This window comes from Microtus ochrogaster, unplaced genomic scaffold, assembly GCF_000317375.1.
Source record: "Microtus ochrogaster isolate Prairie Vole_2 unplaced genomic scaffold, MicOch1.0 UNK1, whole genome shotgun sequence".
Classification (NCBI taxonomy): domain Eukaryota; kingdom Metazoa; phylum Chordata; class Mammalia; order Rodentia; family Cricetidae; genus Microtus; species Microtus ochrogaster.
This window is the reverse complement of record NW_004949099.1, coordinates 38,369,345-38,393,503: the sequence shown is the minus strand read 5'-3', so window position 1 is coordinate 38,393,503 and position 24,159 is coordinate 38,369,345. Positions and strand designations below refer to the sequence as shown.

Sequence of the window (24,159 nt, the reverse complement as noted above, 5' to 3'; positions counted from 1 at the left end):
TCGAGACAGGGTTTCTCTGTGGTTTTGGAGCCTGTCCTGGAACTAGCTCTTGTAGACCAGGCTGGTCTCGAACTCACAGAGACCCTCCTGCCTCTGCCTCCCGAGTGCTGGGATTAAAGGCGTGCACCACCACCGCCCAGCTACTAGAAAGTTCTTATGTCTACGCAGTCCTCAGACCGAAGGGGGCAAGATCCTGTCTCCACAGAAATGCCTGCCCTTGCCACATAATCTTCCCTTCTCTTCCACCTAGTGAGTCTATAGTACGATGAGTGGCGGGGTGGGTTAATTAAAGCCGAATGAAAAGATCTGCAAAGCCGTGAATAGTTAGCTCACCAGTGGGAAGCTTTTCCAGTGCCTAGAGGTGTAGGTACTGGAGTGCGCGTCACTTCTAAGTGAGCACTGGGCAAGAGGGCTAGTAGTTAGCACACACACCACGTGTTCGCACCCCAGCTCTGATGGGTATTTTCAGTCTGAGGAACCGCCACTTCAGTCCTAGGGAGGAAGGTGGCTTCCTGCTGCCCCTTTACAGTTTGGGTACCACCACCTTTATGATGCTGCCAGTGTCTGAGACTAACTAGGTAACCCAGGCTAACCCAGAATGCTCTGTGTAGACAATACTGGCCTCAAACTCGCAATAGTCCTCGTGCCTCCGCAAAATTGGAATTATGGATACCTCTCTACACCTGGCAACACTCAAATGTTAAAGACCTCCTTTCCCAGCCCGGGACACTCTTGGATAATCTGCTTTCCTCTAATCAAATTCTGACCCTTTGTCTAAGGCACATAACCTTTAAGTGACCCAGAAAACTCGTTGCAAGCAGAAATTAGATTATGCCAATGCTGGGGTTGGAGAGCCCGTGGTCCTTTGTAATAGGAAGCTGACATCACCCTCATGCCGCAGTTACCTCTCGGACCCCATAGTATGTCTTTAGAGCTGGTGCCATTCATCGCTGCAGGGGGCAGGCAGAGGCTCCAGGCTGGATCTCAGAAGCCAGTTTTCAAGACCTTAGGCTACTGACCGGCCTGGCAGCCCTGACCCACGGAGGCTGTGGGCAGTGGGCAACTACAGCGGTGGAAAGCTAAGAAGTGGTACCCAGTCACTCAGGGCTCTGCTCTCCAGAGTCCTGCTTATGTGGAGTGGAGCAAGGATTTGGACAAAGCTAGGAGGCCAGCAGCCAAGGAAAAGAAGCCCAGGCCCTGCTAAGGCTCCTCTTCATTGGTAGCTGACTGAGGAAGGCCCCGGCTCAGGAGCCGTCAAGTCAGACAGGACAGTTCTGGGACTGGGAATGTAACTTAAGAGTCCCTGGGTTCAGTTCCCACAGTGGGGGTGGAAGAGATGCATCTTGACAAAATGACTTTGAGTCAAGTTCAATACATTATGTGTGGTATCATCTCAGAGAAGCAACTGAACTTGTAGGCCCCAGTGTTCTCATATCAAAACTAGGGAGACGGAGTCTAGGGATAGCTCTCTTTCAGTAAAATGCTTGCCTAGCATGTGTGAAACCCTGGTTTCCCTCCCCAGCCCCACATAAACAGATCCTGGCAGCCCCAGCCTGAGATCTCAGTATTTAGGAAGTGGAGGCAGGAGGATCTACGGTTCAAGGTCTTCCTCGACTACTTAGTGAGGCTAGCCTGGGTTGTAGGAGACCCTGCTACACACACACACACACACACACACACACACACACACACACACACACACACACACACACACAGGAGAAAGTCTGTGTTATCTACCAGAAGGCCCACTGTGCAAACAGTTAAAGTGAATTCATTGCCTAGGGGTAGGGTGTAGGTGTGAGGGCAGATGTGTGAACTCTTGTCATTGAAAATTAAGAGACCTAAAACATGAAGGAAGGGATTGTACAAAGGGTCAAGACATGGGATAGGTAAGGCACAGAATCTGGAAAACCTGTCTGCCTTAGCACCCAAATATGTCGTGATGGGAGAGGAGATTCGGCCAAGCAGTGCTGTGAATGCCGTTGTCCAACACTGCCGCACACATGCGCTGTGCAATTGAGAGCTCTAAGAGAAGGGTCACCTCCCACGTCTCAGGTGATCCGTGCCCGCCCATCTTCACTTCTGTGGATGGGTGAGAGCTGCTGGCCCACACAGTCAAATGTGGGGAAACGGGAGTGTGGGCATCTAACCACTCCCTGGACACGGTAGTGAGGTGTGTGCACTGGAGAAAACAAATGTGCGGTGCTCTGGAATCCGAAGCAAAACATTCCACACACACACACACACACACACACACACACACACACACGTCACATGATTTTGGTTAAGATCAAAATGCTTGCTTTCAGCAGAACAGGGATTATTTATGAGCTGGCTGGGGGGATGCTGTGTGTCTGGCAAGCAGGCAGTGGAAACTTCAACGGAGATGTCTCGATCCAAAAGAGGTTAGCCCGGGCCTCAAGCATGCAAGGCCAGACTCGGCTGCTGAGCAACAGCCCCAGCCCAAGGGCTCTGGTTTTTAAATAATTCTGACTCTGCCTATGCAAGGGGGATTTCATAATTCCTGAACTTGTCCAGACCAAGTTGCCTCATTATTAGGGTGATACCCTGAGAAAGCGTCGATGTGACCCTAGATTTTCTCCCACACCCTAGAGGGTAAAGCCACGCACACACCCTTTCTACCAAGAATGAGATTTCTCTCTCATGGCCTGTGTCATGCAAGTGACAAAGAGAGCCCACAGCTGAGTCACCCTGAACATGCTGTGATGTGGGCAAGTTGTTTCACCTCTCCGAGCCTGTTTCCTCATCTCTGACTGACTGATTCTGACTGTGGAAGCCACCTAGAGTGCTAGAACCCTGAGATAGAGAGCTCCGGGCAGGGCAACATGCAGCCCAAACCGCATTCTCAGACTGCCAGCCACACAGAACAGCCTGAGGAGTCAAGGAAGCAAGTGGCTTCTTTAACTTGTGTATTTCTACAACTGGATTTTTTAAATGTTGAGTTATATGAATATTATAATTTTTTTTCAAAATTCAGGATACAAAATAGAAGTTGCTTTCTTAAGGGCCTGGCTTCTTATGGGCAGCTGGGGTTGTTGTTGTTGTTGTACCTGCACACTGCCCATGATGCTACAAAAAAAAAAAAATCAAAGGGACCTGGGCCAGGTGTCACATGCCTGAAGTAGGATAAAGAGTTCAGGGTTCACCAAGTGGTGATTATGGTGATGAAAGCCTTTAATGCCAGCACTCTGGAGGCAGAGACAGGCAGATCTCTGAGTTTCAGGCCAGTCGGGCCTAAAAAACAAGTTCCAGGACAGCCAGCTGTTACACAGAGAAACCTGTCTCAAAAAAAAGAAAACAGTTCAAGGTTCTTGTCTTAAGGCTAGTGAGGGCTGCATGAAAAACTGCCTCAAGCCGGGCGGTGGTGGCGCACGCCTTTAATCCCAGCAGCACTCGGGAGGCAGAGGCAAGTGGATCTCTGTGAGTTCAAGACCAGCCTGGTCTACAGAGCTAGTTCCAGGACAGGCTCCAAAGCCACAGAGAAACCCTGTCTCGAAAAAAACCAAAAAAAAAAAGAAGAAAAAAAAGAAAAACTGCCTCAAAGGAAAAAAAAAGAGCAAAATGCACACCTTAATCCCAGCACTTCGGAGGCAGAGGCATGCTGATCTCTGTGAGTTCGAGGCCAGCTTGGTCTACAGAGCGAGTGCCAGCACAGGCTTCAAAGCTACACAGAGAAACTCCACCTCAAAAAAACAATAACAACCAAAAAACAAGAACAAACGTTAAACAAAGGTTGTTTATGAGCCAGAGTAATTATTGAGGGAGTTGGTTTGTTAAAAACACAGGTTCTTTGAGAAGTGGCAAATTAGTGGCTTAGCCTCATGTTCCCTATCTACGTAACAGGCAGTAATGCAGCGTTCAGTGCAAAGCTGTTGTCCCTTTCCTGGCTCACAGAAAGAACCCAATGTCTGTAAGAGCCTTAATGTCAGCAGCCCCTGAAGCCACAGCACCGCCTAGCTTTCTCTAAATGTTTTGTGGCACAGAGCAGACCCCAAACATTTCCTCTCCCAGGTCTCCCTCCTCCAGCTGTGGAGGTGGCTCCAGGGGCAGCTCAGAGCTGGAACAAGTCCCCAGCCCCCTGCCAGGACCTGTGTCACAGAGTTTATCTTCCCATCTAGGGACCGCTTGGCTGTCTCCCAGTTTGAGGAGCATGGCAAGGTTAACCCCATAGTCAGGGCTCACCTCAGGAAGTTTACCTTGGATTTTAATTCCCAATAGTTCAGCATGGAGGTACATACCTAGAATCCCAGCACTTGAGATGCACAGGCAGAGTTCCGGGTCATCCTCAGCTACGGAGCAAGAGACCAGCCTGGGCTACATGAGACCCTGCCTTAAAACAACAAAAAGAATGAAAGGTGGGGAGAAGGTGAAAGAAACAGTCTTACTTTACCCCAAAACAATTTTTCTATTGTGTTTGTTTTGGGTTTTTGAGACGACAATGTTTCTCTGTGTGTATCCTGTCCTGGAACTCCCTCTGTAGACCATGCTGGAACTCATAGAGATCCGCCTGCCTCTTCCTCTCCAGATGCTGGGATTAAAGGCATGTGCCACCACTGCTCGGCTAATTTTGCTACTCTTATGAATTGTAATATAAATATCTGTGTTTTCCAATGGTCAATCCCTGTGGAAAGAGTCAGTCAACGCCCCCAGGGGGCTCAACCCACGAGTTGAAAACCACAGTCCTAGAGGGTGTCAAACCAGCATCGCCACTGCTTCTGTGAAGAGCAGGGACAGAAAACCAGGGGCACCTGAGTGGCTGTCCCTGAAGCTATTTACCAAGGACCACCTCCTCTCCAGCCCTCAGCAGAGGAGACAACAGTGAGCCTGAGGAAAGCCTGGCCCTCCCTCCCCAGGCGGCTGACATCATACTAGGCTAGCAGAAAAGTCCTTGTCACTAAGGTTTAAGCTAGAGTATTTTTCCAAGTCCAACCTGTCCAGGCCACCGATCCCACCTGAACAATTCTTAGGAATAGGTTTTTTAATCTCTACAACCTTGGTTCAACTTGAGCCCTTCCTGTTCCGACTTTGTGGTTCTGAGTGAGTTCCTTAACGTCTCTGAGGCTCCCTGGCCATGTATAAAAGGCGGGTGTTAGCAGAGTAAATCACATCCCACTGTGTGTGGTACGCGTGGGTGCTCGGTTGCTATTGTGCCATTGTTTATGTCACCGTCACCTGCCTCTGGCACCTGCCAGAAATTGAGTCAGTGCTAAAGCTGGAGCCTACAACCCGAGTTGTGTGTTTTCTTATTTAAAAAGAAAAAAAGAAAAATCTCTTTAAAAGTTTGGGGTAGCACGAAGCCCGAATATGCCCTCACGCATAATAGGGAGTGGTTTTCACCAAACTTCAGATGGGGCTGGCCGTGGGAGCCTCTTACACACCCCCTGAGTCATTGGAGAAGAGCTGGGTGAGGAAGGAAACGCACCTTTGGCAGCCAAGTGCAGGTTCCAACTCGAGCCTTTTGCCTTTGCCTCAACTTCCTGGCCTTGATCATTCAGCTGGAGCTGCCCAGTCAGTGAGACTGCCTCTCAGGCTTCCCACCCCCACCCCGGCCTTCACTGATACCAGCCAGCAGTCCAGGTGGACTTCCTGTGGCTTTGGGGTTGGGTTGGTTAGAGTGCCGGAGCCCCATTCCCCGTGTCTGCGCCCTGTGAGCTAAGGCCGTAAGTTCCCCTCCCACAGACATGGACCTGACCGTGGGCACAGGAAATCTCCTCCCTTCCCCTCAGTGTTTTTCAGCAGCGGTGTGAAGAAGGCTCTTCTAGGCTCACAAGTCCAGAGAAAGCCGTCTTCTGTCCGTCCTTCTTGTGGGGTATTTAAACAAAAGCCTAGGGTAGGGAATATGAATAGGAAAGAAAGTATCAGAATGCCCCAGGGCAGGAGCTCAAACACAGGCTCCTGGGGAGCTCCCACTCCTGCTGAGCTGACACTGGTCTAGGAAGGAAAGGTCACTGTGCAGACGGCTGGCCCTGGTCCCCTTGGCTTTGCTGCAGAAGTGGATGCTGCTCACTTGGTAGTAACTGAGAGAGCAGAAGTCTGAGGCTTGGCCCCAGCCTGCTGGCCAGTCCTTTTCTTAAACTCAAGTTCGTGCCGGGTTCTTTAAACATTATCATGAGCTAATTGTTTGTGATCTCGAGGAAAGGGGCCATGGAGTCCCATCTGTCAGAGTAGACCTGAGTTTTGTTCATAACTGGAGAGAGGGGCCATCTGTGGGAGTACCCCCACCTCTAGCCTAGTCTACACACCCTTGCGCTTCCACAGCTAACAGTTCCAGTGTCAAGAGGGAGAGGGGGAGAAGGAGAGGATTAGTGGGGGCTGCAACTTGGGCTCCTGTGTGTTCTTGCTGGCATTGCCTGGCCCAGCCTCCTAACTGGCCACTCGGCCCATTCCAGGCTTGGTATTTGCTGGCGGGAGGAGGTTGCCATGGGGATGCGTGAGGCCCAGAGCCCACAGCTCCTGGTAGCCTGACTCGCTCGCCTGTAGACACAGAGGACCTTATCTCCGCCTCAGTGGCTTTCTTCAAGCTTGACTGATATTTTAGGGCCTGGAAACAGAGAGGATGGCAAAAACTGCATCCTGGTAATTCGGTCTGTTTCTGACTTAAGGGACGGTGTAAGCAGCTGTGCCCACAGGTGCCCACGTCACTGTGTTCAAAACAAAAACCAGAAAGCAGAGCGGTGGACATCTCCTGATGAGGAGAATGAGGAGCTGGTGTCGTTTCCTTGGCAAGCCAGGGAGAACCCTGCCCTCCCTGCTCCCTGCCCATTCTGGAACCCTAGGAGAGGCCATAGCCTGGGGTCTGAGCACACCTCTGCGGGCTCCCTCCTGCCCCACCTCACCTCTGTCGGCCATTCCATCCAGTCCCAGGCTCTGGCAGGCATTTTGTGGGTGTGAAAAGGGTAAATTTATCCATCCGCCTCCACCACCCAAGACACACAGTCTCAGGAAACAGAAACCCAGTGTCACAAATTATCCTGTTTCTGCTGGCCACCTTCTCAGCTCATAGGACACCCAATGTCCACCAAGTGCCTGTGACCGCCCCGCTCATCTGTGTCTTTCTGAAGGTTTATTACTGTTATTGTCGCTATCATTACTATTTCCCCCATACATGTTATAACATCCTACAGTGTCCAAAGGGTTTTATGTATTTCTTTGACCTTAACCTTCAAAGGCTGGAAGTGAACCATTCAGAAGGCTGAGGCAGAAGGATTACCACAACTTTGAGGCCAGCCTAGATACGTATCACTGAGCTACGGGAAGGTGAGCGGAAATGAGGACTCTCTAAGACGGAGGAAAGTGCCGTGTGTCAGAGCTCCCAATGGCAGTACCAGAATTGCACAGGGTCCTTCTCAACAGAGATGTGTGGCCATCACCAGGCAACCACGCAGAGCCACGGCAAACTCATGTTTAGAATTCACCAGGTGATGATGGCATCCTCCCCATGTCCAGCTAGGAACTGGTGTTGCAGTCATGCAGGTGACAGGTGGCACTATAGGGCTTCCTGCTTCTTGATCGCTACGTTTCTATCATGCCACCGTCCTTTCCTAAATTAGCCATTGTTTTTTTTTTCCAGAAAGACAACAGGAAGTAGGAAATAAAACCCTCCTCTTTTCCCAGACCTCCTCCACTCCCCGTGGCCCACCTCCCTCCCTCTACAACAGAGGAAGCTACCAGCTACTCCAGTCTGTGCAGAGTGGACTGGAAGTGTAGCCAAGTCAGCTGATAGAATGCTTTCCTAACATGCACAAACCATGAGTTCAGTCCCCATTACCCCATAAACCGGGCTTGGCAGCACGTGACTGCAATCTCAGTACTGTGGAGGCTGCTTATAGTTTACACCTGGGCTACATGAAATCCTATTTTAACCCCACCCCCTGCCAAATATGGAGAAATCCCAGCAGGCTGAGTGGTCTGCTCTCTATTTTCTGGATTCTCTAACTCCCACTAGGAAAAGCAAAGCATGATAAGAATTTTGGGCCGGGCGGTGGTGGTGCACGCCTTTAATCCCAGCAGAGGCACGGGGTCTGTGTGAGTTCAAGGCCAGCCTGATCTACAAGAGCTAGTTCTAGGACAGGCTTCAAAGCTTCAGAGAAACCCTGTCTTGAAACCCCCTAAAAAAGAATTTTGCCCTTATTTTTATATTTATTTATTAAATATTTATATTTATTTTTAAACAAAAGTATGGCCAGTCCAGCCAGCGTATGGAAGATCCCCACTCTGGAACACCCAACACACCCAGCGTGCTTTGACTGGGATCTGTCCCACACGGTCACGTGCTGCCTCCCACCGAGCTGCTAGTCTCCTCCTTGTCCATCTGCCCACAGACTTGAGTTTCTAACAGTTACCCTTCCCCCAGTGGGCACATACCTCCACAGGTTCTGGCTGGATCCAGTTTTGCAATCTTGGCCAGGAACAACTGAGCTGCCAGGTACCCCTAAGCTCCATTATTACACTTTGGCTTTTTTTTTTAACAGTCCTTTGGAATCAGAGGTATTTCCATTGGCTGCAAGTCATGTTTCAGGGTGAGACTGTCCCTGCAGTGAGCTGTGCGTTGTGACTCACTAAAGCCGTGATCTGTGGATCTGGGAAAACAGAAGTGGCCTGGGCTATGGCGCAGCGGAGGGCTTGGGAGCTTGCCTCACGTAAGGCCTGGGTTCGGTTCCAGCGCTAACACGGGAAAGGAAAGGCAGGGAGAGAGAGGTTTTGTGACTCTGAAACTGGCATAGGCCTGACATGATCCGGTTATCACCCAAAACTGGAGGGTACGGCTGGATTTCTCGAAGGGCGGAGCTGCAGTGGGGACAGCGGAGCAAGCACTTTGCAGAAACTTGGCTTTCGGAAGGTTTTTATGAGAGCAGGGCGTGGTGATCCACGCCTGTAATCCCAGCCTTTGGAAAACTTGAGACCGGCCCCAGCTGTGTATAGAGAAGTCCTGGTGGAAGAAAATAGACTTAGTGAGGACTGGCCCCTCCGCTTACCCCTTCCATGTGGGAGGCAGGTGCCCTACCTCTGAGCTAGTCTGTTTGGGTTTTGAGTCAGGGTTGACTACGTCGCACAGGCTGACCTTGAGTCTACAGTGGAGCCCATGCTGGCCTCGGAGAGCTGCCTCAGTCTCCCAAATGCTAGGATTATAAGTGTGACCCATCACACCTGCTAGGGGGCAGGGCAGGATCTCACTGTGTAGCCCTGACTGGCCTGGAATTCACTATATACTAGACCAGGCTGGTCTCGAACTCACCGTGATATGCCTGTATGATTAAAGCCCACACCATCTCACCCGGTCCCTAGCCTCCATGCTAGGATCCTGCACAGGCAGGAGCCATTGTGCCCAGCTTCGTTTGTTGTGAGATGTTGGAAAAGGGCTCCAGGTGTCTCTTTGGAGTCGTTGTGTTCCAAGAACGGATGGGTGGGGAGTGGGGTGGTAAGGCGAGGAGCAATCTGACCTTGAGTGGGTGCCTGGGTGGACTGTGCTGAGAGTGCTGGAGCCAGAGCAGCCCAGGTGGCCAAGGTGGCAGGAATGTTAGGTGCTGAGTCAGGAAATTAAGATTTCATCAAAGGAGGAGGAGCCTGGGTTCCTTGGCATCATCTGCAGGTTGGGACACCTGAGTAGTGAGTGACCTGTCCGTGAGGATTCAGGGCTGAAGGGACACAGTGTCGAGGAGCAAGGCTGAAGAGAGGGAGTCTAGGTTTCCATTTTGCTGGTTCTTTTTCTTTTTTTTTCTGGGTTGAGAGACCTGCCAGTGTAGTGTTGGCAGAGACAGAACACAGAAGCCGTAAAGAAGCTAATTAACTGAGCAGTCCTTGAAGGAGACTTGAATCTTTGTGGGGGAGAGACAGACAGGCGGCGGCGGCGGCTGCTTTTTAGTACAGAGAGGCAGCTGCCAAGAGATTGTAGCCTCCTGGCCTTTGCTGTCCCATCATACCTTGCCCTGTTTCTGCAGCCACAGCGTTACTGGCTTCTTGTTTGTTTGGGAATCTGAGCTTGGGGGAGGTTTTGTTAAGCAAGTTTTTACGCTAGAGCCCAGCTATCCCAGAACTCACTATGGAACGTGGAACTCCTGTCTTCCTGCCCCATCCTCCGGTGTTACAGGAGCACAGGCGTGCGTCACCACACATGATATTGCTAACGATGGCCACACTTGCTTCCGTTTTGTCCTTTCTGTTCCCTTATCTCATCCAAGATCCCACATAACAGCGGCCTTGTCCTAAACCGCTGGTCTGTGACAGACCGCTTCTGACTTTCCTTGTCCCTCATGATCCTGACAGTTTTTAAAGATGCCGGTCACCTAGCCCTGGGGAGATGGAGTAGGACGGAGGAGGGTTCAGGTCTAGCCTGGACCACATCATAAAACTTTGTCTCAAAAAACAAAACAGAAAGCTTGGGGTCTATGGAGATGGTTTGGTGGGATAAATGCTTTCCCAGCACATCTGAGGACCCAAGTTTGCATCCCCAGAACCCACATAGAGCCAGGAGTGGTGGCACTGGGGTTTGTAGGGGAGATGGGGCGGGGAAGCCCCAGAAGCTCCTGGGCGCTAGGCTGGTTAACATAGCAGCAAAGAAGAAACCCTGTCTTAGGGTGGAATGCAGGTTGCCCTCTGACCGCCACACCTGTGTTATAGTGCACACTAAAGAAGAGAGAGAGAGAGGGAGAGAGAGAGAGAGAGAGAGAGAGAGAGAGAGAGAGAGAGAGAGAGAAAGAGGAGAGAGAGAAGTTAGAGAAAGAAACAGGAAAGGAGAAAGAAATTCTGACCAAAGTTCAAAGTTCTTTGTAAACTGTACACAGTTTAGGTTTGTATCATTTTTCTTATGGCCCATCTTATAACACTAATTTTATTTTATTGAGCTCTACATTTTTCTCTTCTCCCCTCCCTTCCTCTCCCCTCCCCTTCTACCCTCTCCCATGAACCCCATGCTCCCAATTTACTCAGGAGACCTTGTCTTTTTCTACTTCCCATGTAGATTAGATCCATGTGTGTCTCTCTTAGGGTCCGTCATTGTTGTCTAAAGTCTCTGGGATTGTGATTTGATAACACTAATTTTTTAAAACTCCATGTGAGCGACAAAACAAAGCCAGTCCCCGGGAAACAATGGGAGAAACTCCTCTTTTTCCTTCGCTGTCACATGGATGGAACCATTTGGGGCCAGATGGCAAAGGAGCTTTTCGAAGCAAAACCAGACTGTTTCCATTTGGCTTTTGTTGGAAACAAAAAAGGTAATGAGGCCAAGTGCAGGCAGGGCCCCTGGCTGGGGCGCTGCCTCTGGACTCTTCCCTGTGCTTTCCAGCTGGTGATCCGCACGCTGCTGGCCCCTTCCTAAGGGCCCCGTGTGAGCATCCACATCGGACCTGACCGGCTCATGTGCTAATGGACACAACCACCGCGGCCTGGGCACAGTTCTGTAGCTGACGTGACTGCTGCGTGTTGGCCTGGAAGGCTTTATTGTTTTGTTGTTGTTGTTTTGTTTGGTTTTGTGATAAAGTACTGAAAACCAACTTGAGAAGAAGGGTTAATTTTGGCTCCAGTTGAAGGGCACAGCCCATCAAGGAAGAGAAGTCCTGAGGCCGGAGCTTGGGGAGTCAACCCCTTCACCTCACAGATACAGCTATTCCCTGCTGTCTCCAGGTTCGACGTTCCAGGAACTCCTGCCCTACCTTGTCCAGAAGCTCTTGCCCCTATCCCTACCTCTGCAGATGCCAAAATCCAAGGGTGCCTTAAATACAATGATATTACATGTACGTGTAACCCACACTTAATCCTAATTTGATATAAATGCTGTATACATAGCTATACAGTATTGTTGAGGGAATAATGCCCAGCAAAAATCCTACTTACCATGCTTATTCAGCCCAGCCACACGAGAGACCTAACTAACTACCCATTGCACATGAACCTGCTTCTTCTCGGGCCATGTGGAGTCCCTTGGTATTTGATTGGCAGGATGCTTTTGTAAAGGTCAGAGCTGCCTGGTTCTTACCTCCGGTCTCTTCTCATTTAGTTTCTCCTATGACTGAAGTGGCTGGGGGTCAGAGCAAGGAGAGGGGCAATGGAAGTCCCCTAAACACTGCCACCAAAAGCAAGTGCCTCCGGAAGTAGTCAGCTCCTAGTAGCCAAAGGTGAGCTGTTCAGGTTTCACAGCCCCATCATCCCAGCCGACCTAGCTGACCGTAGCTGTCTTTCCATTACGTACAAGGCTGCTAATGACATATGTAGCGTCCCCCCCAGGCACTTAGCACCGGAGATCAACAAAAATAGTAGCAGGTGCATGCCTGGAACCCCAGCACTTGGAAGGCAGAACAGGTTTAAGACCAGCCTGGTCTACATAGCAAGTTCCTTGAAAATCAGGCTGCACAGTGGGAAACATGTCTCACAACCAGACAAGAGCTGGCACTCACACCCTTAGTCCCAGCCACAGAGACAGAGGTCAGCCAGAACGACATAGTGAGACCCTGTCTCAAAACAATAACAAAAACAAGCTGGAAGTTGGTGGCGCACGCCTTGAATCCCAGCACTTGGGAGGCAGAGGCAGGCGGATCTCTGTGAGTTCCCAGACAGCCTGGTCTACACGGAGAAACCCTGTCTAGGAAAAAACAAGAAAACTAAACAGACTAAAAGATGACAGCTGGCTCACGCCCCTGGTCAAGTGTCCATATCCTGGACTCTTTGTCCCATTGTCCCTCGGTCTGCCTGTCATCTCCTTTCTTCAGCCTTCCTCCTCCCTGGTGACTTGCAACAAAAGTACCTGGGGCTTGGTGGCTTTTTCCAAGTCTCTGCAGCCATCTGCATTCTCTTCTTCACTGCTAAGCAGCCCTGTGGTATGGACAGCCCAGCCATGTCATGTTAGGGCTTGTGTAGCACTGTGTTGTGGACAGCCCGGCCGTGTCACACTGCTGGACACTGTGATGGCCCACAGGTCGAACCAACTTCTGCCCTCGGCCATGGCCCAAATGAGGCCTGAGATTTTCCTTTCCTGCCAAGTTTCAGTTTTCTAACCAATATTTCTTCCTCCTACCTGTGCTCACAGGCTGGGGAAGCAAGGCTTCAAAAGCCCTAACCCAGGCCTTCTTACATTTTTTCCACCCCTTTACACCATAGAAAAAAATTTCATGGCCTAAGGCAGATAGGTATATCAAATAGGTATGCAGATCATTTCTGATAATAAACCAGAGTCTAGCTCAGAACCCAGCCTTTCTGCCCCAGCCCCGATCCTGGCACTCCTTGTGTTCAGGAATACTCTTTTGGAGGAGATGAGCCAGCCGGGCCCAGCTTGACTCACCTTCCTTCTGCATGAAACTGTGCTCCATTTGGATCAGTCCTAAAGACTCCCATGAGTCTTGCTAAGGAGAAAAACCTGACCCATGCCTTTAAACGCATAGCTCTCAGGTTCATGTTAACTCTGTAATTCCTGTACCATCAAGCCTGGTTTTTTGAGCTCTTCCGGTGTCCAGCCAGGGACTCTCTGCCTCAGGGCCTTCTTAATAGTATTCAGCAATGAATTCTCTAAGAGGGGGACTGAGCAGCGTGGGAAGGTGCCAACTGATCATCCATGGGACAGAGGGTCCTGGGTCGTGAGACCGTGCACTGAGAAGGTCGGACTGTTTCTCTAAAGTCCGTTGGATATCTTCTCCTTCAGGAATACATGCTCCAATGTAAGCCCCTTTATTCTCTGGCCAAACTGGCATGGCACAGGCAGGCCGCAAGCGCCATTCCTGTGTGCGGGTGGGGAGGCTGAAGCAGTAGAACGCTAAGCCAGGAAAGACAGTCCACACTGTGGGAACCTCAGTAGGTGAGGTGGTTTCTATAGACTGACGTCCTGAGTGTCCCTTCCCGTTGTCACCATATGCACTCAGCACTCAATGCGTTCAATCCAATGCTACATCATGGATAAAGTCAGAGAGAAAGGAAAGGAAGGGGATGCTGTCTACCCCCTAGACCCTCACAGCTCCTAGGGCAGAGAATCAAGGTGGTGGCATTGGTGGCATAAGTGCCTCTGTTAGGCCGGGTAGACCAGCAAACTCCCGTCTGCCTCCAGTACCCAGCCCAGCCACTACACTGGAGGGCTGTGAGTCACTCCCCCTGCAAGCCCTGGTACCAGTGATGAGAGGTCAGTTAGCGCTGGGGGGTGGGGGTGAAGAGGCTTGGCAGAAGGCCTCCCCAACAGCATCTGCTTCCACGGTGCCAGGACAGGGGTTAGCTGCAGACTAAAGGGATGACGTGGGTATGTGAGGAGGGGTTCTGATATGTCACGTGCTGAGCACGTCAATGTAGCCCCGAGCTCCCAGGAGTGCACGTGGAGTTAAACAGTCATGCTTGGCATGTGTGTCTACCTGGTCTTTGAGGAGGCTGAGGCAGGGCAATAGCTTGAGCCCAGACATTAAAGATCTGCCTAGGCAACACAGCACGGCAAATTAAAGATACCATTAAACATCCTATTAAGCACTCTATATACTGACCCACCCTGCTCAGCAATTCCTCCCCCTGCCTGGAGCTTGTCCCTCACTTTATGATCATGGCTTTCTTTTCCTTTATCACTTCTATGACATCCATTTTATATGTGCACAGCTTAAACAGCATACTGGTGTTTAACTCTATAGAATCCTAGTTTATGAGGTCAGCGGCTCCTGCCTTTGTTAAACATTGAAAGATACACTTGTAGTAGCTTGTAGCCATCATAATGCTTTTCAGCGCTGTATAGTACCCACCTACTGACCTACTGTGGTTTTTTGTTTTGGTTTGTTTTGGGTTTTTGGAGGGGCAGAGGGCTCAAGACAGGGTTTCTCTTTGTAGCCCTGGCTGTCCTGGAACTCACTGTGTAGACCAGGCTGGCCTCCAACTCAGAGATCCACCTGCCTCTGCCTCTCTTGAGTGATGTGTGGCACCACTGCCCCCAGTAGGGAATTGCTAATCCAAGTTTACTGATAAAGTTTTGGCACACGGGTCGATCACACACTTCCCTTGCTTTCTGGTACTGCCAGATGCACTTGGAGGGCAGAAAGAAAGGAGGCCACCGAAGCCCTTTGTGCGTCTCTTCGGCATTTGTTGACTGTGATATCCCAGGCAGTCGGTACTCACGCCAACGAATTGTTGTGTGTCTTGCAGCTGGCCGGAATTGCGGTGCTTGCCATTGGACTATGGCTCCGATTTGACTCTCAAACCAAGAGCATCTTTGAGCAAGAATCTAATCATTCCAGTTTCTACACAGGTGAGAGGGGGAGCTGGCACTTCCGCTCTAGAGGCTCCAGGTCAGCTGACCTGGGTACTTGGGCCTGGGAGAGGCTGGCTGCATGAACCAATCCTGTCCCTTTCAAATGAGGTGGCTTTGTGAGTCTGTCCAGCTGTGTCCATGAGATGGCATCTGACTGATGTGGCTTCTTTCCTTGCCAGCTGAGTTTGTCATCTTGACCATCCTCTGATGTCAAGCTGGGTCTGGCAAGGCTGCTGCCATCCCAAGGGGTTAGGAGCCTTGATTCACACACATAATCTTAAGTCCTGTGTGGGTCTGCAGAGCCCGGGAGAGAAGCGGCTCCCCTCCTTGTCTCAGACCAGGTTCCAGGGTAGATAGTCAAAATTAAGGTTAATGCAGGTAGGGACTGGAAGACTCTGGAGGAGCTTGCATGTGGCATTAAGAAGGGGGTCAAAAGAGCAGCAAGGTAAGGGACAAGAGCCAGAAGATAAAGAGATGAGGAAGGAGACAGAGAGAATCTGGAAGTGGGAGAAGAGAAAAGGGAAGCCAATAAAGAGACTCGAGAGACCATCCATACTTTGAGAACTGTCTTTGCCTTAGGGTAGGTGTTCCACTTTCTATATGACTGGGATCCCCCGAGTTTGAACCAGCTTAGTAGCTTTCTTTACACAGGTTTCGTGAGCCTTCCTGCCTCCGTTCAGCCCCTTCCTCTGCCCCGTAAAAGGCGATGCCACTGAGGACGGTCTCATACAGCTACCAGCTTGAGTAAGCTCGGTCTTTGGTTCTACTCTGCCTGGCTTGGAAGTAGGAAGCCCCCTATTTTTAGAGTGATCCTGCCATGCCATCAGACCCAAATGAGTTGTCACTTCCTTTCTGCCCACCAAAGTTATTTTTACAAAAGACAAGAGAGCGGTCAGACACAGTTATCATCTCCCAGGCTGTGGGGATCTGGGGCCCGTGGCCCTGCTGCCCTTGCCTTCCCCCTTGCCCTCCTCTAGGGCTCCAGTCAGCCTCTCCCTGGGGCTAGACGTGGCCAGGTAGCAGAGGGGGGAGGTCTCTAAGTGACAGAGCACCTGAGCCCTCTGTTGAGGTCTCCTAGTGGCCTGCCCTTTATCAGTGTTCCTTGGCAGTGGGTGGGGAAGGGCTGGGTATATTGCCCTATTGTTAAAAAGAAAGTGAAGGAGAGAAAGCTCCTGGTTTATGGCTGGCCTTTTGTTTTGATTTTTTTTTTTTTTAATCAAGCAGAGTTTTTAGGGAGCGGGTTTCCATAGTGCCCTGACTTGTTTTAGCAACAGAGCTTTGACTCTGCAGCAGAAATGCCAGGGCGAGAACAGGAGGGGGTGGGGTAAGAGGCCACATTTCAGAGGAGCAGGGAGCAGGGGACCTTTCATACTCCATGCCCTAGCACACAAGGGAGCAGTGAGCTCACTCCTTGGGGGCATCAGGTCCACCAGCAGGAATGGATACCTTTTCAGCCCGTTAGGAGCAAGGGCCCCCAGTCCCCTTGTGTCTTCTAAAGTCCTGAGTCCTCAGGCCTCCCGTCCTTTTGACTGTTCCTGGTCACCTAGTCATTCTTTCCATTATCCAGGACTCGGGCTAATGCTGCATATTTTTAGATGTGGGAAGAAAGGTTCTTGCTGGTGACTAGGTGACCTGGGAGGAAACCGCTCCCAGGTCTGAGCCCTTCCTGGTGTATTTCCCTGGCTCTATCCCTGAAATACTACAAGAAACAGACACCAATCTAAGTTCTCGTCCCTAGAACATAAACCCCAGCTCCTCCTGGAATTCTCTGTGCTAGTTTAAGGGGGGAGCTCCCCTTGTAAGAAGTGACCATTGCACCCCTTTGTCGGGGACCACTTGGTTCCCCCATGTTTTAGTGTCTTTGACAGTAGCCCCTCGTCCTGGAAGCCGAATGAAGTGTTCAAAGCTTAACTCTTAGAAGGCTTGGTGGCACAGGCCTGTAATACAGGTACTCTCCAAGAGACTGAGGCAGGCCCTGCCTGCGCCACCATTACATTTTGGGGAAACTGAAATTGCTGTTCCTGGGGAGAGGGCCAAGGAGGCTTTGTCCTCTGTGTCCCCTTTTCCCACTGGACTATGAGACAAGGCTTTTGTGTGAACCACGGCCCTTCCGGCACAGGACCTAGGAGTGCCAGCTATACCCAGGCTGATACCCGACAATCACGTGGTGGCCAGCTCTTGCGCATGGCCACCCTCAGGCCAGCCTAAGTATGCAACTGACTTTTCAGGAAACCTTCTTGGGTTTCCTGGGGTGAGACCACAGCTTGCACAGTCTAGAAAGCGTGTGCGATGAAGCAGAGAGGCGAGACTTCACAATGACTGATGGTCTGACATGAGACTTCTCTCCAGCTCGGTCCCCGGTAGAGTCATCCTGTCACCAGGACGCCGTCCCAGGCTTACAAACAGGCCACAGAACTAACTACATTCTTCTGGTCCACAGCCACAGCTCTTCTTAACTGTGGTGTCCTTCTAAAATCATGGTCAGAGTGAAGGAATTTAGGAATTTGGGCCGTGAGTTCCACCCCTCCTTGGAACCTTCCAGATGTAAATGTTCTCCGTGAGCTGGCCTCCCTGCTCTGTCTGGCCTGTGGTTGCTCACCGGCTCATTTTTCCCCCACCTGAAGCCAGCATGGCGCGCACACCCGCACCTCTCTGAGTTACCGTGCGCTGCAGATGAAGCTCTTCTGAATGAACGGAGCCTACCATGGGAGGCGGGGAAAGCAGGAATGCGCAGGGGGTGGGAGAGGGGGTAGAGCGGGGTCCGGTATTTTGGGGAACATGAATGTAAGCAAAAGAAGATGAGCCTGGAAAATCAGCTTCTCTTCCACACAAGTGCTCCAAGGGAAATGGTTATGAGGTTGAGCTGGGGCCATGAGGGGAGCCCAGAGCCCAGTTCACAGATGGGACAGAAAACCCTGATTCCTGTCTAAAGGACACCCTGACATATGCAACCACCATGTCAGTCCTTCCTGCACCCTATTTACATAGACCCATAATGTCAGCCCAAGAAGGGGAAAAAAAAGTACAATAAACAGCCCTTAAGCAATTTAGCATGGAAATCCTCTGACAAATAAATTTTTCCATGAGTCAGACAGAAAGCTAACATTCGCTGGTTTTATAAAAGGGAACACTTTGTCTTTATCACTGCCAGCCTTGCTAACAAGTGTGGGGGGCTGGGAGCAACTTTCCCAAAAGGAAGCAGTGGACAGTTCATTTTAAAAAGCCAAGCCTAGAGCTCCGAGGTGAGCTCTGGCCTCGCCTTCAGGAAGCCCCGCAAGGTCTGAGCTCCAGCCCTGCAGGACGAAAATGGTGAGTGGACACGATCCAAGGCTCATACTGGGTCCGTGACTCACGAGGGTTGGGAGACCTACTTCCAGATGAGCCACTCCGTGGCGTGGCTGTCTCTTCTCCTGACTAGAGGAGCCTAGCAGCCTGTCCAGAGCTGCAGCTGTCTGAGCAAGATTTAAAGCCAACAGACCCTTCAGTTTAAAATCTTTCTGGAGTGAATCTGTCATATGAACCGAGAGACCCGTGAGGGGAGCATTCTCTCTCCTGAGGAGAGAGCCTCTTAGCACCACTTAATGCTACCACAGCTGCCCTGGCTTTGCCAGGGTGTCCAAGTTCCCATACTAGGGTGTGAACCCCGAAAAATGCACTGGTTTGTTTGCAGTTGATTCTATTTCGTGCACTTGTAAATCCTTTTGATCTCTCAATGCCACCCCCCCCATTTATTCAGCCCATGCTCTGCAGCCCAAAGGAGTGACCTCATCCTTCATTGTCTTGCCCTGATGTGACAGTCAGAAATCAGGATTGTACTACTGCCTCACTTGGTGGTGTCCCCTTGGCAGCTGGTGCCCCTCCCCAAGAGCCATGCCCGGGACTGCACTGCCTCCCAAGTTCAGGCCCCACTGCATTTGACTGGCTAGGAACATGAGTTGAGGACAAGCTGCATCTGTCCCCTTGCCCAGTCTGGGCCAGGCATGCACAGAAACAATACCCATATTCATACAGCATGGGGTTCGCCAGTAACCCCACGTGACTTCACATCATGGCAGATGGGAGGAGGCAGGAGAGGCACAAATGCCCACTGTGTGTGCTCTGCTCTGGGCTGCCTGTGGGCATCAGCTGCAGGCCAGACCCAGGTCTCCCGCCTGCAAAGTCTAGCCCTATGCTGGGTGCTGCAGATGGAGGATGGTGAAGTCACTATGGCACCTGCCAAAAGTTCTCGTCATGTGGCGTGTGCTATGTAGTGTGAGAAAGCATCCTATCCCCCCCCCCACACACACACACACACACCTCGTTTTCAGCCCCTATTTGGAGAAGTCTCTGGAGTCCCTGTGGTAGAATAGGGAGAGTATCAAGTACATAAAAATTAGTGCATGTTTTTTGCAATGGTTACCAAGTCCTTACATTTTTTAGCTTAATAACGGCTGGCCGTTGGCTGTACACATGTGTAGTACATCCTCTAACAGTTCCGGGAGACTACTCTGTTGCCATGTCCCTTTTGTGGTGCTAAAAATGGACCCCATGCCTCACCCACCCCAAGTCCCAATCACCCTGTGTTCTCCAGGCCGCTGCCTTGACACAGGGTCTCACTGAACCTGAAGCTCCCCTTTTCCCAGCCCCAACCACCCCACATTTTACAGATAAAACAAGCTGGGTATGGTCACGTATCTTTTTTTTTTTTTTTGGCACGTGGTCCCTATATAGCCCTAGCTGTCCTGGAACTCAGTGTGTAGGCCAAGCTGAACTGGAATGCACTTCCTCTGCCTCCATGTCCTGGTATTAAAGGTGTGTTAGCCGAGCAGAGTGGTGCACCTTTAGTCTCAGCACTCCAGAGACAGAGGCAGGTGGATCTCTGTGAGTTCCAGGCTAGTCTGATCTACAGAGAGAGTTCCAGAACAGTCAGAGTCACATATGGAGATCCTGTCTCAAAAGAAACGCCCCTCTCCCCCAAAGAAGAAGAGAGGTGTGCCGGCGCACCTGACTGGTAATGCACTCCTTTAAAACCAGCACTTCCGAAGGCAGCAGCAGGTGGATCTCTATGAGTTCAAGGTCAGCCTGTTTTTACATAAAGTTGCAGGCCAACCAGAACTACATGAAAAGACTCTGTCTCAAAAAAAATTATATGTATATACACCCAAAAAAATAATTTTTTCTTAAATAAATTCCTCTGAGATTACAGAACTGGCCTTCAAAACCAAGCATTCTATGCTTTACAGCTGAGACTCTTGAGATGTCACAGTAGCCCTCCCGAGGTTGGCTGAACCTAGGTAGCAGGATGGGAGGTATTGGAGCGGAAGGAGTGGCCCAGTGGGTTGAGATGCATTCTGCTCTTACAGAGGACCCAAGTTCAATTCCCCAAACCTATGTTGGGTGGCTCACAACTGCCTATAACTCTAGCTCTCGGGACTGCAACACCCACCTCTGGTCTCCTAGGGCAACTGCATTAATAAGCACATGCACATAATTTTTAAATAGGGAGGCACTACAACCTCTCCTGGGTTTCCTAGAGGACTTGGGACAGACAGAAGGGGGTTTCACTCAAGAGTGTCACTGTACGAAGGACTCTATGGGCACAGCCATGGTGAGCTAGAATAAATGAAGCCAGGGCTGCTCCACTGTGGTTCCAGATGCAGGGATTTGCATTCTCTAGGCCTGGGTAAGAGTTCAAGACTCTTCGTCCTTTTCCACCTCTTCTCCCCTGTAGCCACTCCCATTGGAGATGCAGGCATGACATCACTCACTCACCTCAGGGTGAAGCTCATTCCAACCATGACATTTCTTCAGGGGCTGAAGGGACATCTTGACATTTAAGATTGGTGTGCGTGGGGCTGGAGAGATGGCTCAGCGGTTAAGAGCATTGCCTGCTCTTCCAAAGGTCCTGAGTTCAATTTCCAGCAACCACATGGTGGCTCACAACCATCTATAATGGGGTCTGGTGCCTTCTTCTGGCCTGCAGGCATATACACAGACAGACTCTTGTATACATAATACATAATAAATAAATAAATATTTAAAAAATGTTTTAAAAAATGAATCTTTTAAAAAAAAAAGATTGGTGTGCGTGTGAGGTAGTGATTGTGCGTGTGTAGGAATCAGATCCTGGTGGGTGAAGTTACAGGCATTTGTGAACTGTCCACCATGAGTCCTAGGATCCATCTCTAGTCCTTAAGCAACAAGTACTCTTATCCACTGAGCCGTCTCTCCAGCCCAGAAACACATCTTAGCTAAAGATCACACGGTAGTTAGCAGCAGTGTTGAGGCTAAGACAAGGATACTTATGGCCTTTGCACTAGAACAAGAAGCAGTGTTTCCAATGTGGGCTTGGTTGTCGCGTGCCTGGCAACATGCAGGAGGAATTTCCAAAGACAACCATGTTCTCAAGTCCCAAGCTGTTAACCCTACTTTAAGAGGTCTGAGTTAATTAGCTCAAGTGGGAAGCTAATGGAAGGGACAGAGCAGACTGGAACCAGGGCTGTGCCTGTCCTAAGTAGAATCCGAGGGTTCCTGTCCTTGGGCTCCTTCTAGGAAAACACAGGATAAGGTAGATAGTATAAACATGCTGGAGCAGAGTTCTGGGGAGAGGGGAGACCAGGAATGGAGGTGGATGCTGTTTGAGAATGGGGACTCTTTCCCTGGAGTGGGGACAATAAACATGGAGGCACGGGCTGGCAGAGGAAGGGGCCTGGGTCTCCTAACTAACCTTTCCAAACTTGTGTCCTTTCCTTCCTTCTCCCCTCAGGAGTGTACATCCTGATTGGAGCTGGGGCCCTCATGATGCTGGTGGGTTTCCTGGGCTGCTGTGGAGCTGTGCAGGAATCCCAGTGCATGCTGGGATTGGTGAGTACTCCCAGTAGCGAGCCTGTCTTACCTTACTCTTATTCCTTTCCCCAAATGTCAGACCCAATATACAGGACAGGTAGAATGGGTGGAGTAACGAAGGCACCCAGACAGCTGAGCTCTGCTCAGCCTCCCCAGTGTCCTCACTTCAGGCCCCGCCACATCTGCCTGACTCCCGCCACCATCTTGCCCATGGCCCTGGGCAGTGGTGTTTTACTGCTGCCCGACTCCAAACTAACACCCTTCACATACCAGTTTAGAGCGGACTGAGCCCACATTTTCCCCCAGAATGCCATGGGACACTCTGCTTTCCCTGTCACCCCTCCCTGCCTGTTCATTTGTGCACCTACGTGCTGCCTGTCCTCCACCCCTTTGGTGTTGCTGACCGACTTCCTGGAGCCCGTCTCATTGCTTCCCCTGTGTCTTCTAGTTCTTCGGATTCCTCCTGGTGATATTCGCCATTGAGATCGCTGCAGCCGTCTGGGGCTATACCCACAAAGATGAGGTAGGAGTTTCTTGGGTCCTGCAGTGATTTGAGTTTCTGAACGGGGAAGAGGGTTGATGAAGATTAAAGGGCCCAGGCTAGTCTGCTTGGCTTTCCACAGAATCTACCTCTTTATCTGGTTTGTTTCCACGTGGGAGCAGAACATGGCACTCCTCAGGGCTGTGACTGTGTTTAGTCTGCCCTGTGTGACGAGCACATAATAAACACTCCAGAACTAGTTATTTTGGAAGCCATTTGTACACGCATGCCCATCTATATCTGGCAGTCAAAGCTAAGTGGCTCTTCCAATCCCTAGAAAGGTTCCTCAGAACAACATAGCTTTCTGTAATCAGGACTCCCTTGCTCTAACCTGTAACTACATACCACAAGTGCCACACCAGACACTACGCAAGGTCCCCACGTATCTGAGTTCCGGGTTCCCACTTTCAGGAATTTTGCCATCTAGTGTGGAAGAAAGAGGTTTGACAAACGTGCACGCAAGTTGTTTATAACCACAAGTACTTTGAGATTTAAAGGGTGAGGTCGGACGGGGCATCCCTTTTGGCTTGTAGAGAAAGGAATATGGACCCTGAATGAGATAGGGGGTCTTAAGGGTAGTGGGAGCAGTGGAGAACTGCTGGGCAAAGGAAGGGACTGAGCATGTCTGAGCTTGAGTTCCTATGGTGAACTCTAAGGAGTTGTAGATCAGGCTGGGACACACTAATACAGCTTTTGAAGGTGGGGCACCTTAGAGTCTTCAGTGAGAGAGGAAAAGAACAGGGACACTTAAGGCAGGATCCCTGTTTTCAAGAAACTATCCAACTGATAAAAGAATTTAAGACGAGATAAGGGCTGGGGATCCCAAGTACCACACCCTCACCTCAGAAGAAACTTAGCCAGGGAAGATGGCAAGCTTCTGTCATCCGGATACTCGGGAGGCTGAAGCAGGACCGGTGTTGAGAAGGATGCTGGTGGCAGGTAGCCAAATACTTGAAGAGCATCTGTGAGGAACTTTCCTAGAAACCTGTCTCTGTTTGTGCCTCCTAGGTGATTAAGGAAGTCCAGGAATTTTACAAGGACACTTACCAAAAGCTGAAGAGCAAGGATGAGCCCCAGCGGGAGACACTCAAAGCCATCCACATGGCGGTAGGTCACCTCTGCAGTGGGAGCCACTGACCCCACTGCTGCATCCCTACAGAGCCACGCCCTGGTATTTCTACAGCAGCCTGGCAGACCTCTTTTAATTATTTTTTTCCTCATTCCCATCCCTGCCTTCTTTTTACAGTTGAACTGCTGTGGCCTAGCGGGAGGCGTGGAACAGTTTATCTCGGACATCTGCCCCAAAAAGCAACTTCTTGAGAGCTTCCAGGTTAAGGTAAAGTTAGAGCAAACCTCTGGCACCCCGCCCTGTTGTTTAGGCAAACCCCTACAGGGCAAGGGTGAATTTAGCAACATTCTTCCCCAGGGCCTCTTTCCTTAAAGGGCAGCAAGACAGCCGGGCGGTGGTGGTGCACGCCTTTAATTCCAGCACTTGGGAGGCAGAAGCAGGCGGATCTCTGTGAGTTCGAGACCAGCCTGGTCTACAAGAGCTAGTTCCAGGACAGGCTCCAAA

The 24,159-nt window shown here is 50.6% G+C and overlaps 1 protein-coding gene across 1 annotated transcript in view; it reads left to right on the top strand.

The window, feature by feature from the left end:
• The window catches only part of Cd9 (CD9 molecule), a 34,260-nt gene that overhangs the window by 8,121 nt on the left and 1,980 nt on the right, over positions 1-24,159 (top strand). Inside the window, exons 2-6 of the mRNA XM_005365250.2 lie at positions 15,115-15,217; positions 21,966-22,063; positions 22,494-22,568; positions 23,595-23,693; positions 23,833-23,922. Of these exons, the coding sequence (XP_005365307.1) occupies positions 15,115-15,217; positions 21,966-22,063; positions 22,494-22,568; positions 23,595-23,693; positions 23,833-23,922 (465 nt within the window). The remainder of the gene's footprint in view (positions 1-15,114; positions 15,218-21,965; positions 22,064-22,493; positions 22,569-23,594; positions 23,694-23,832; positions 23,923-24,159) is intronic.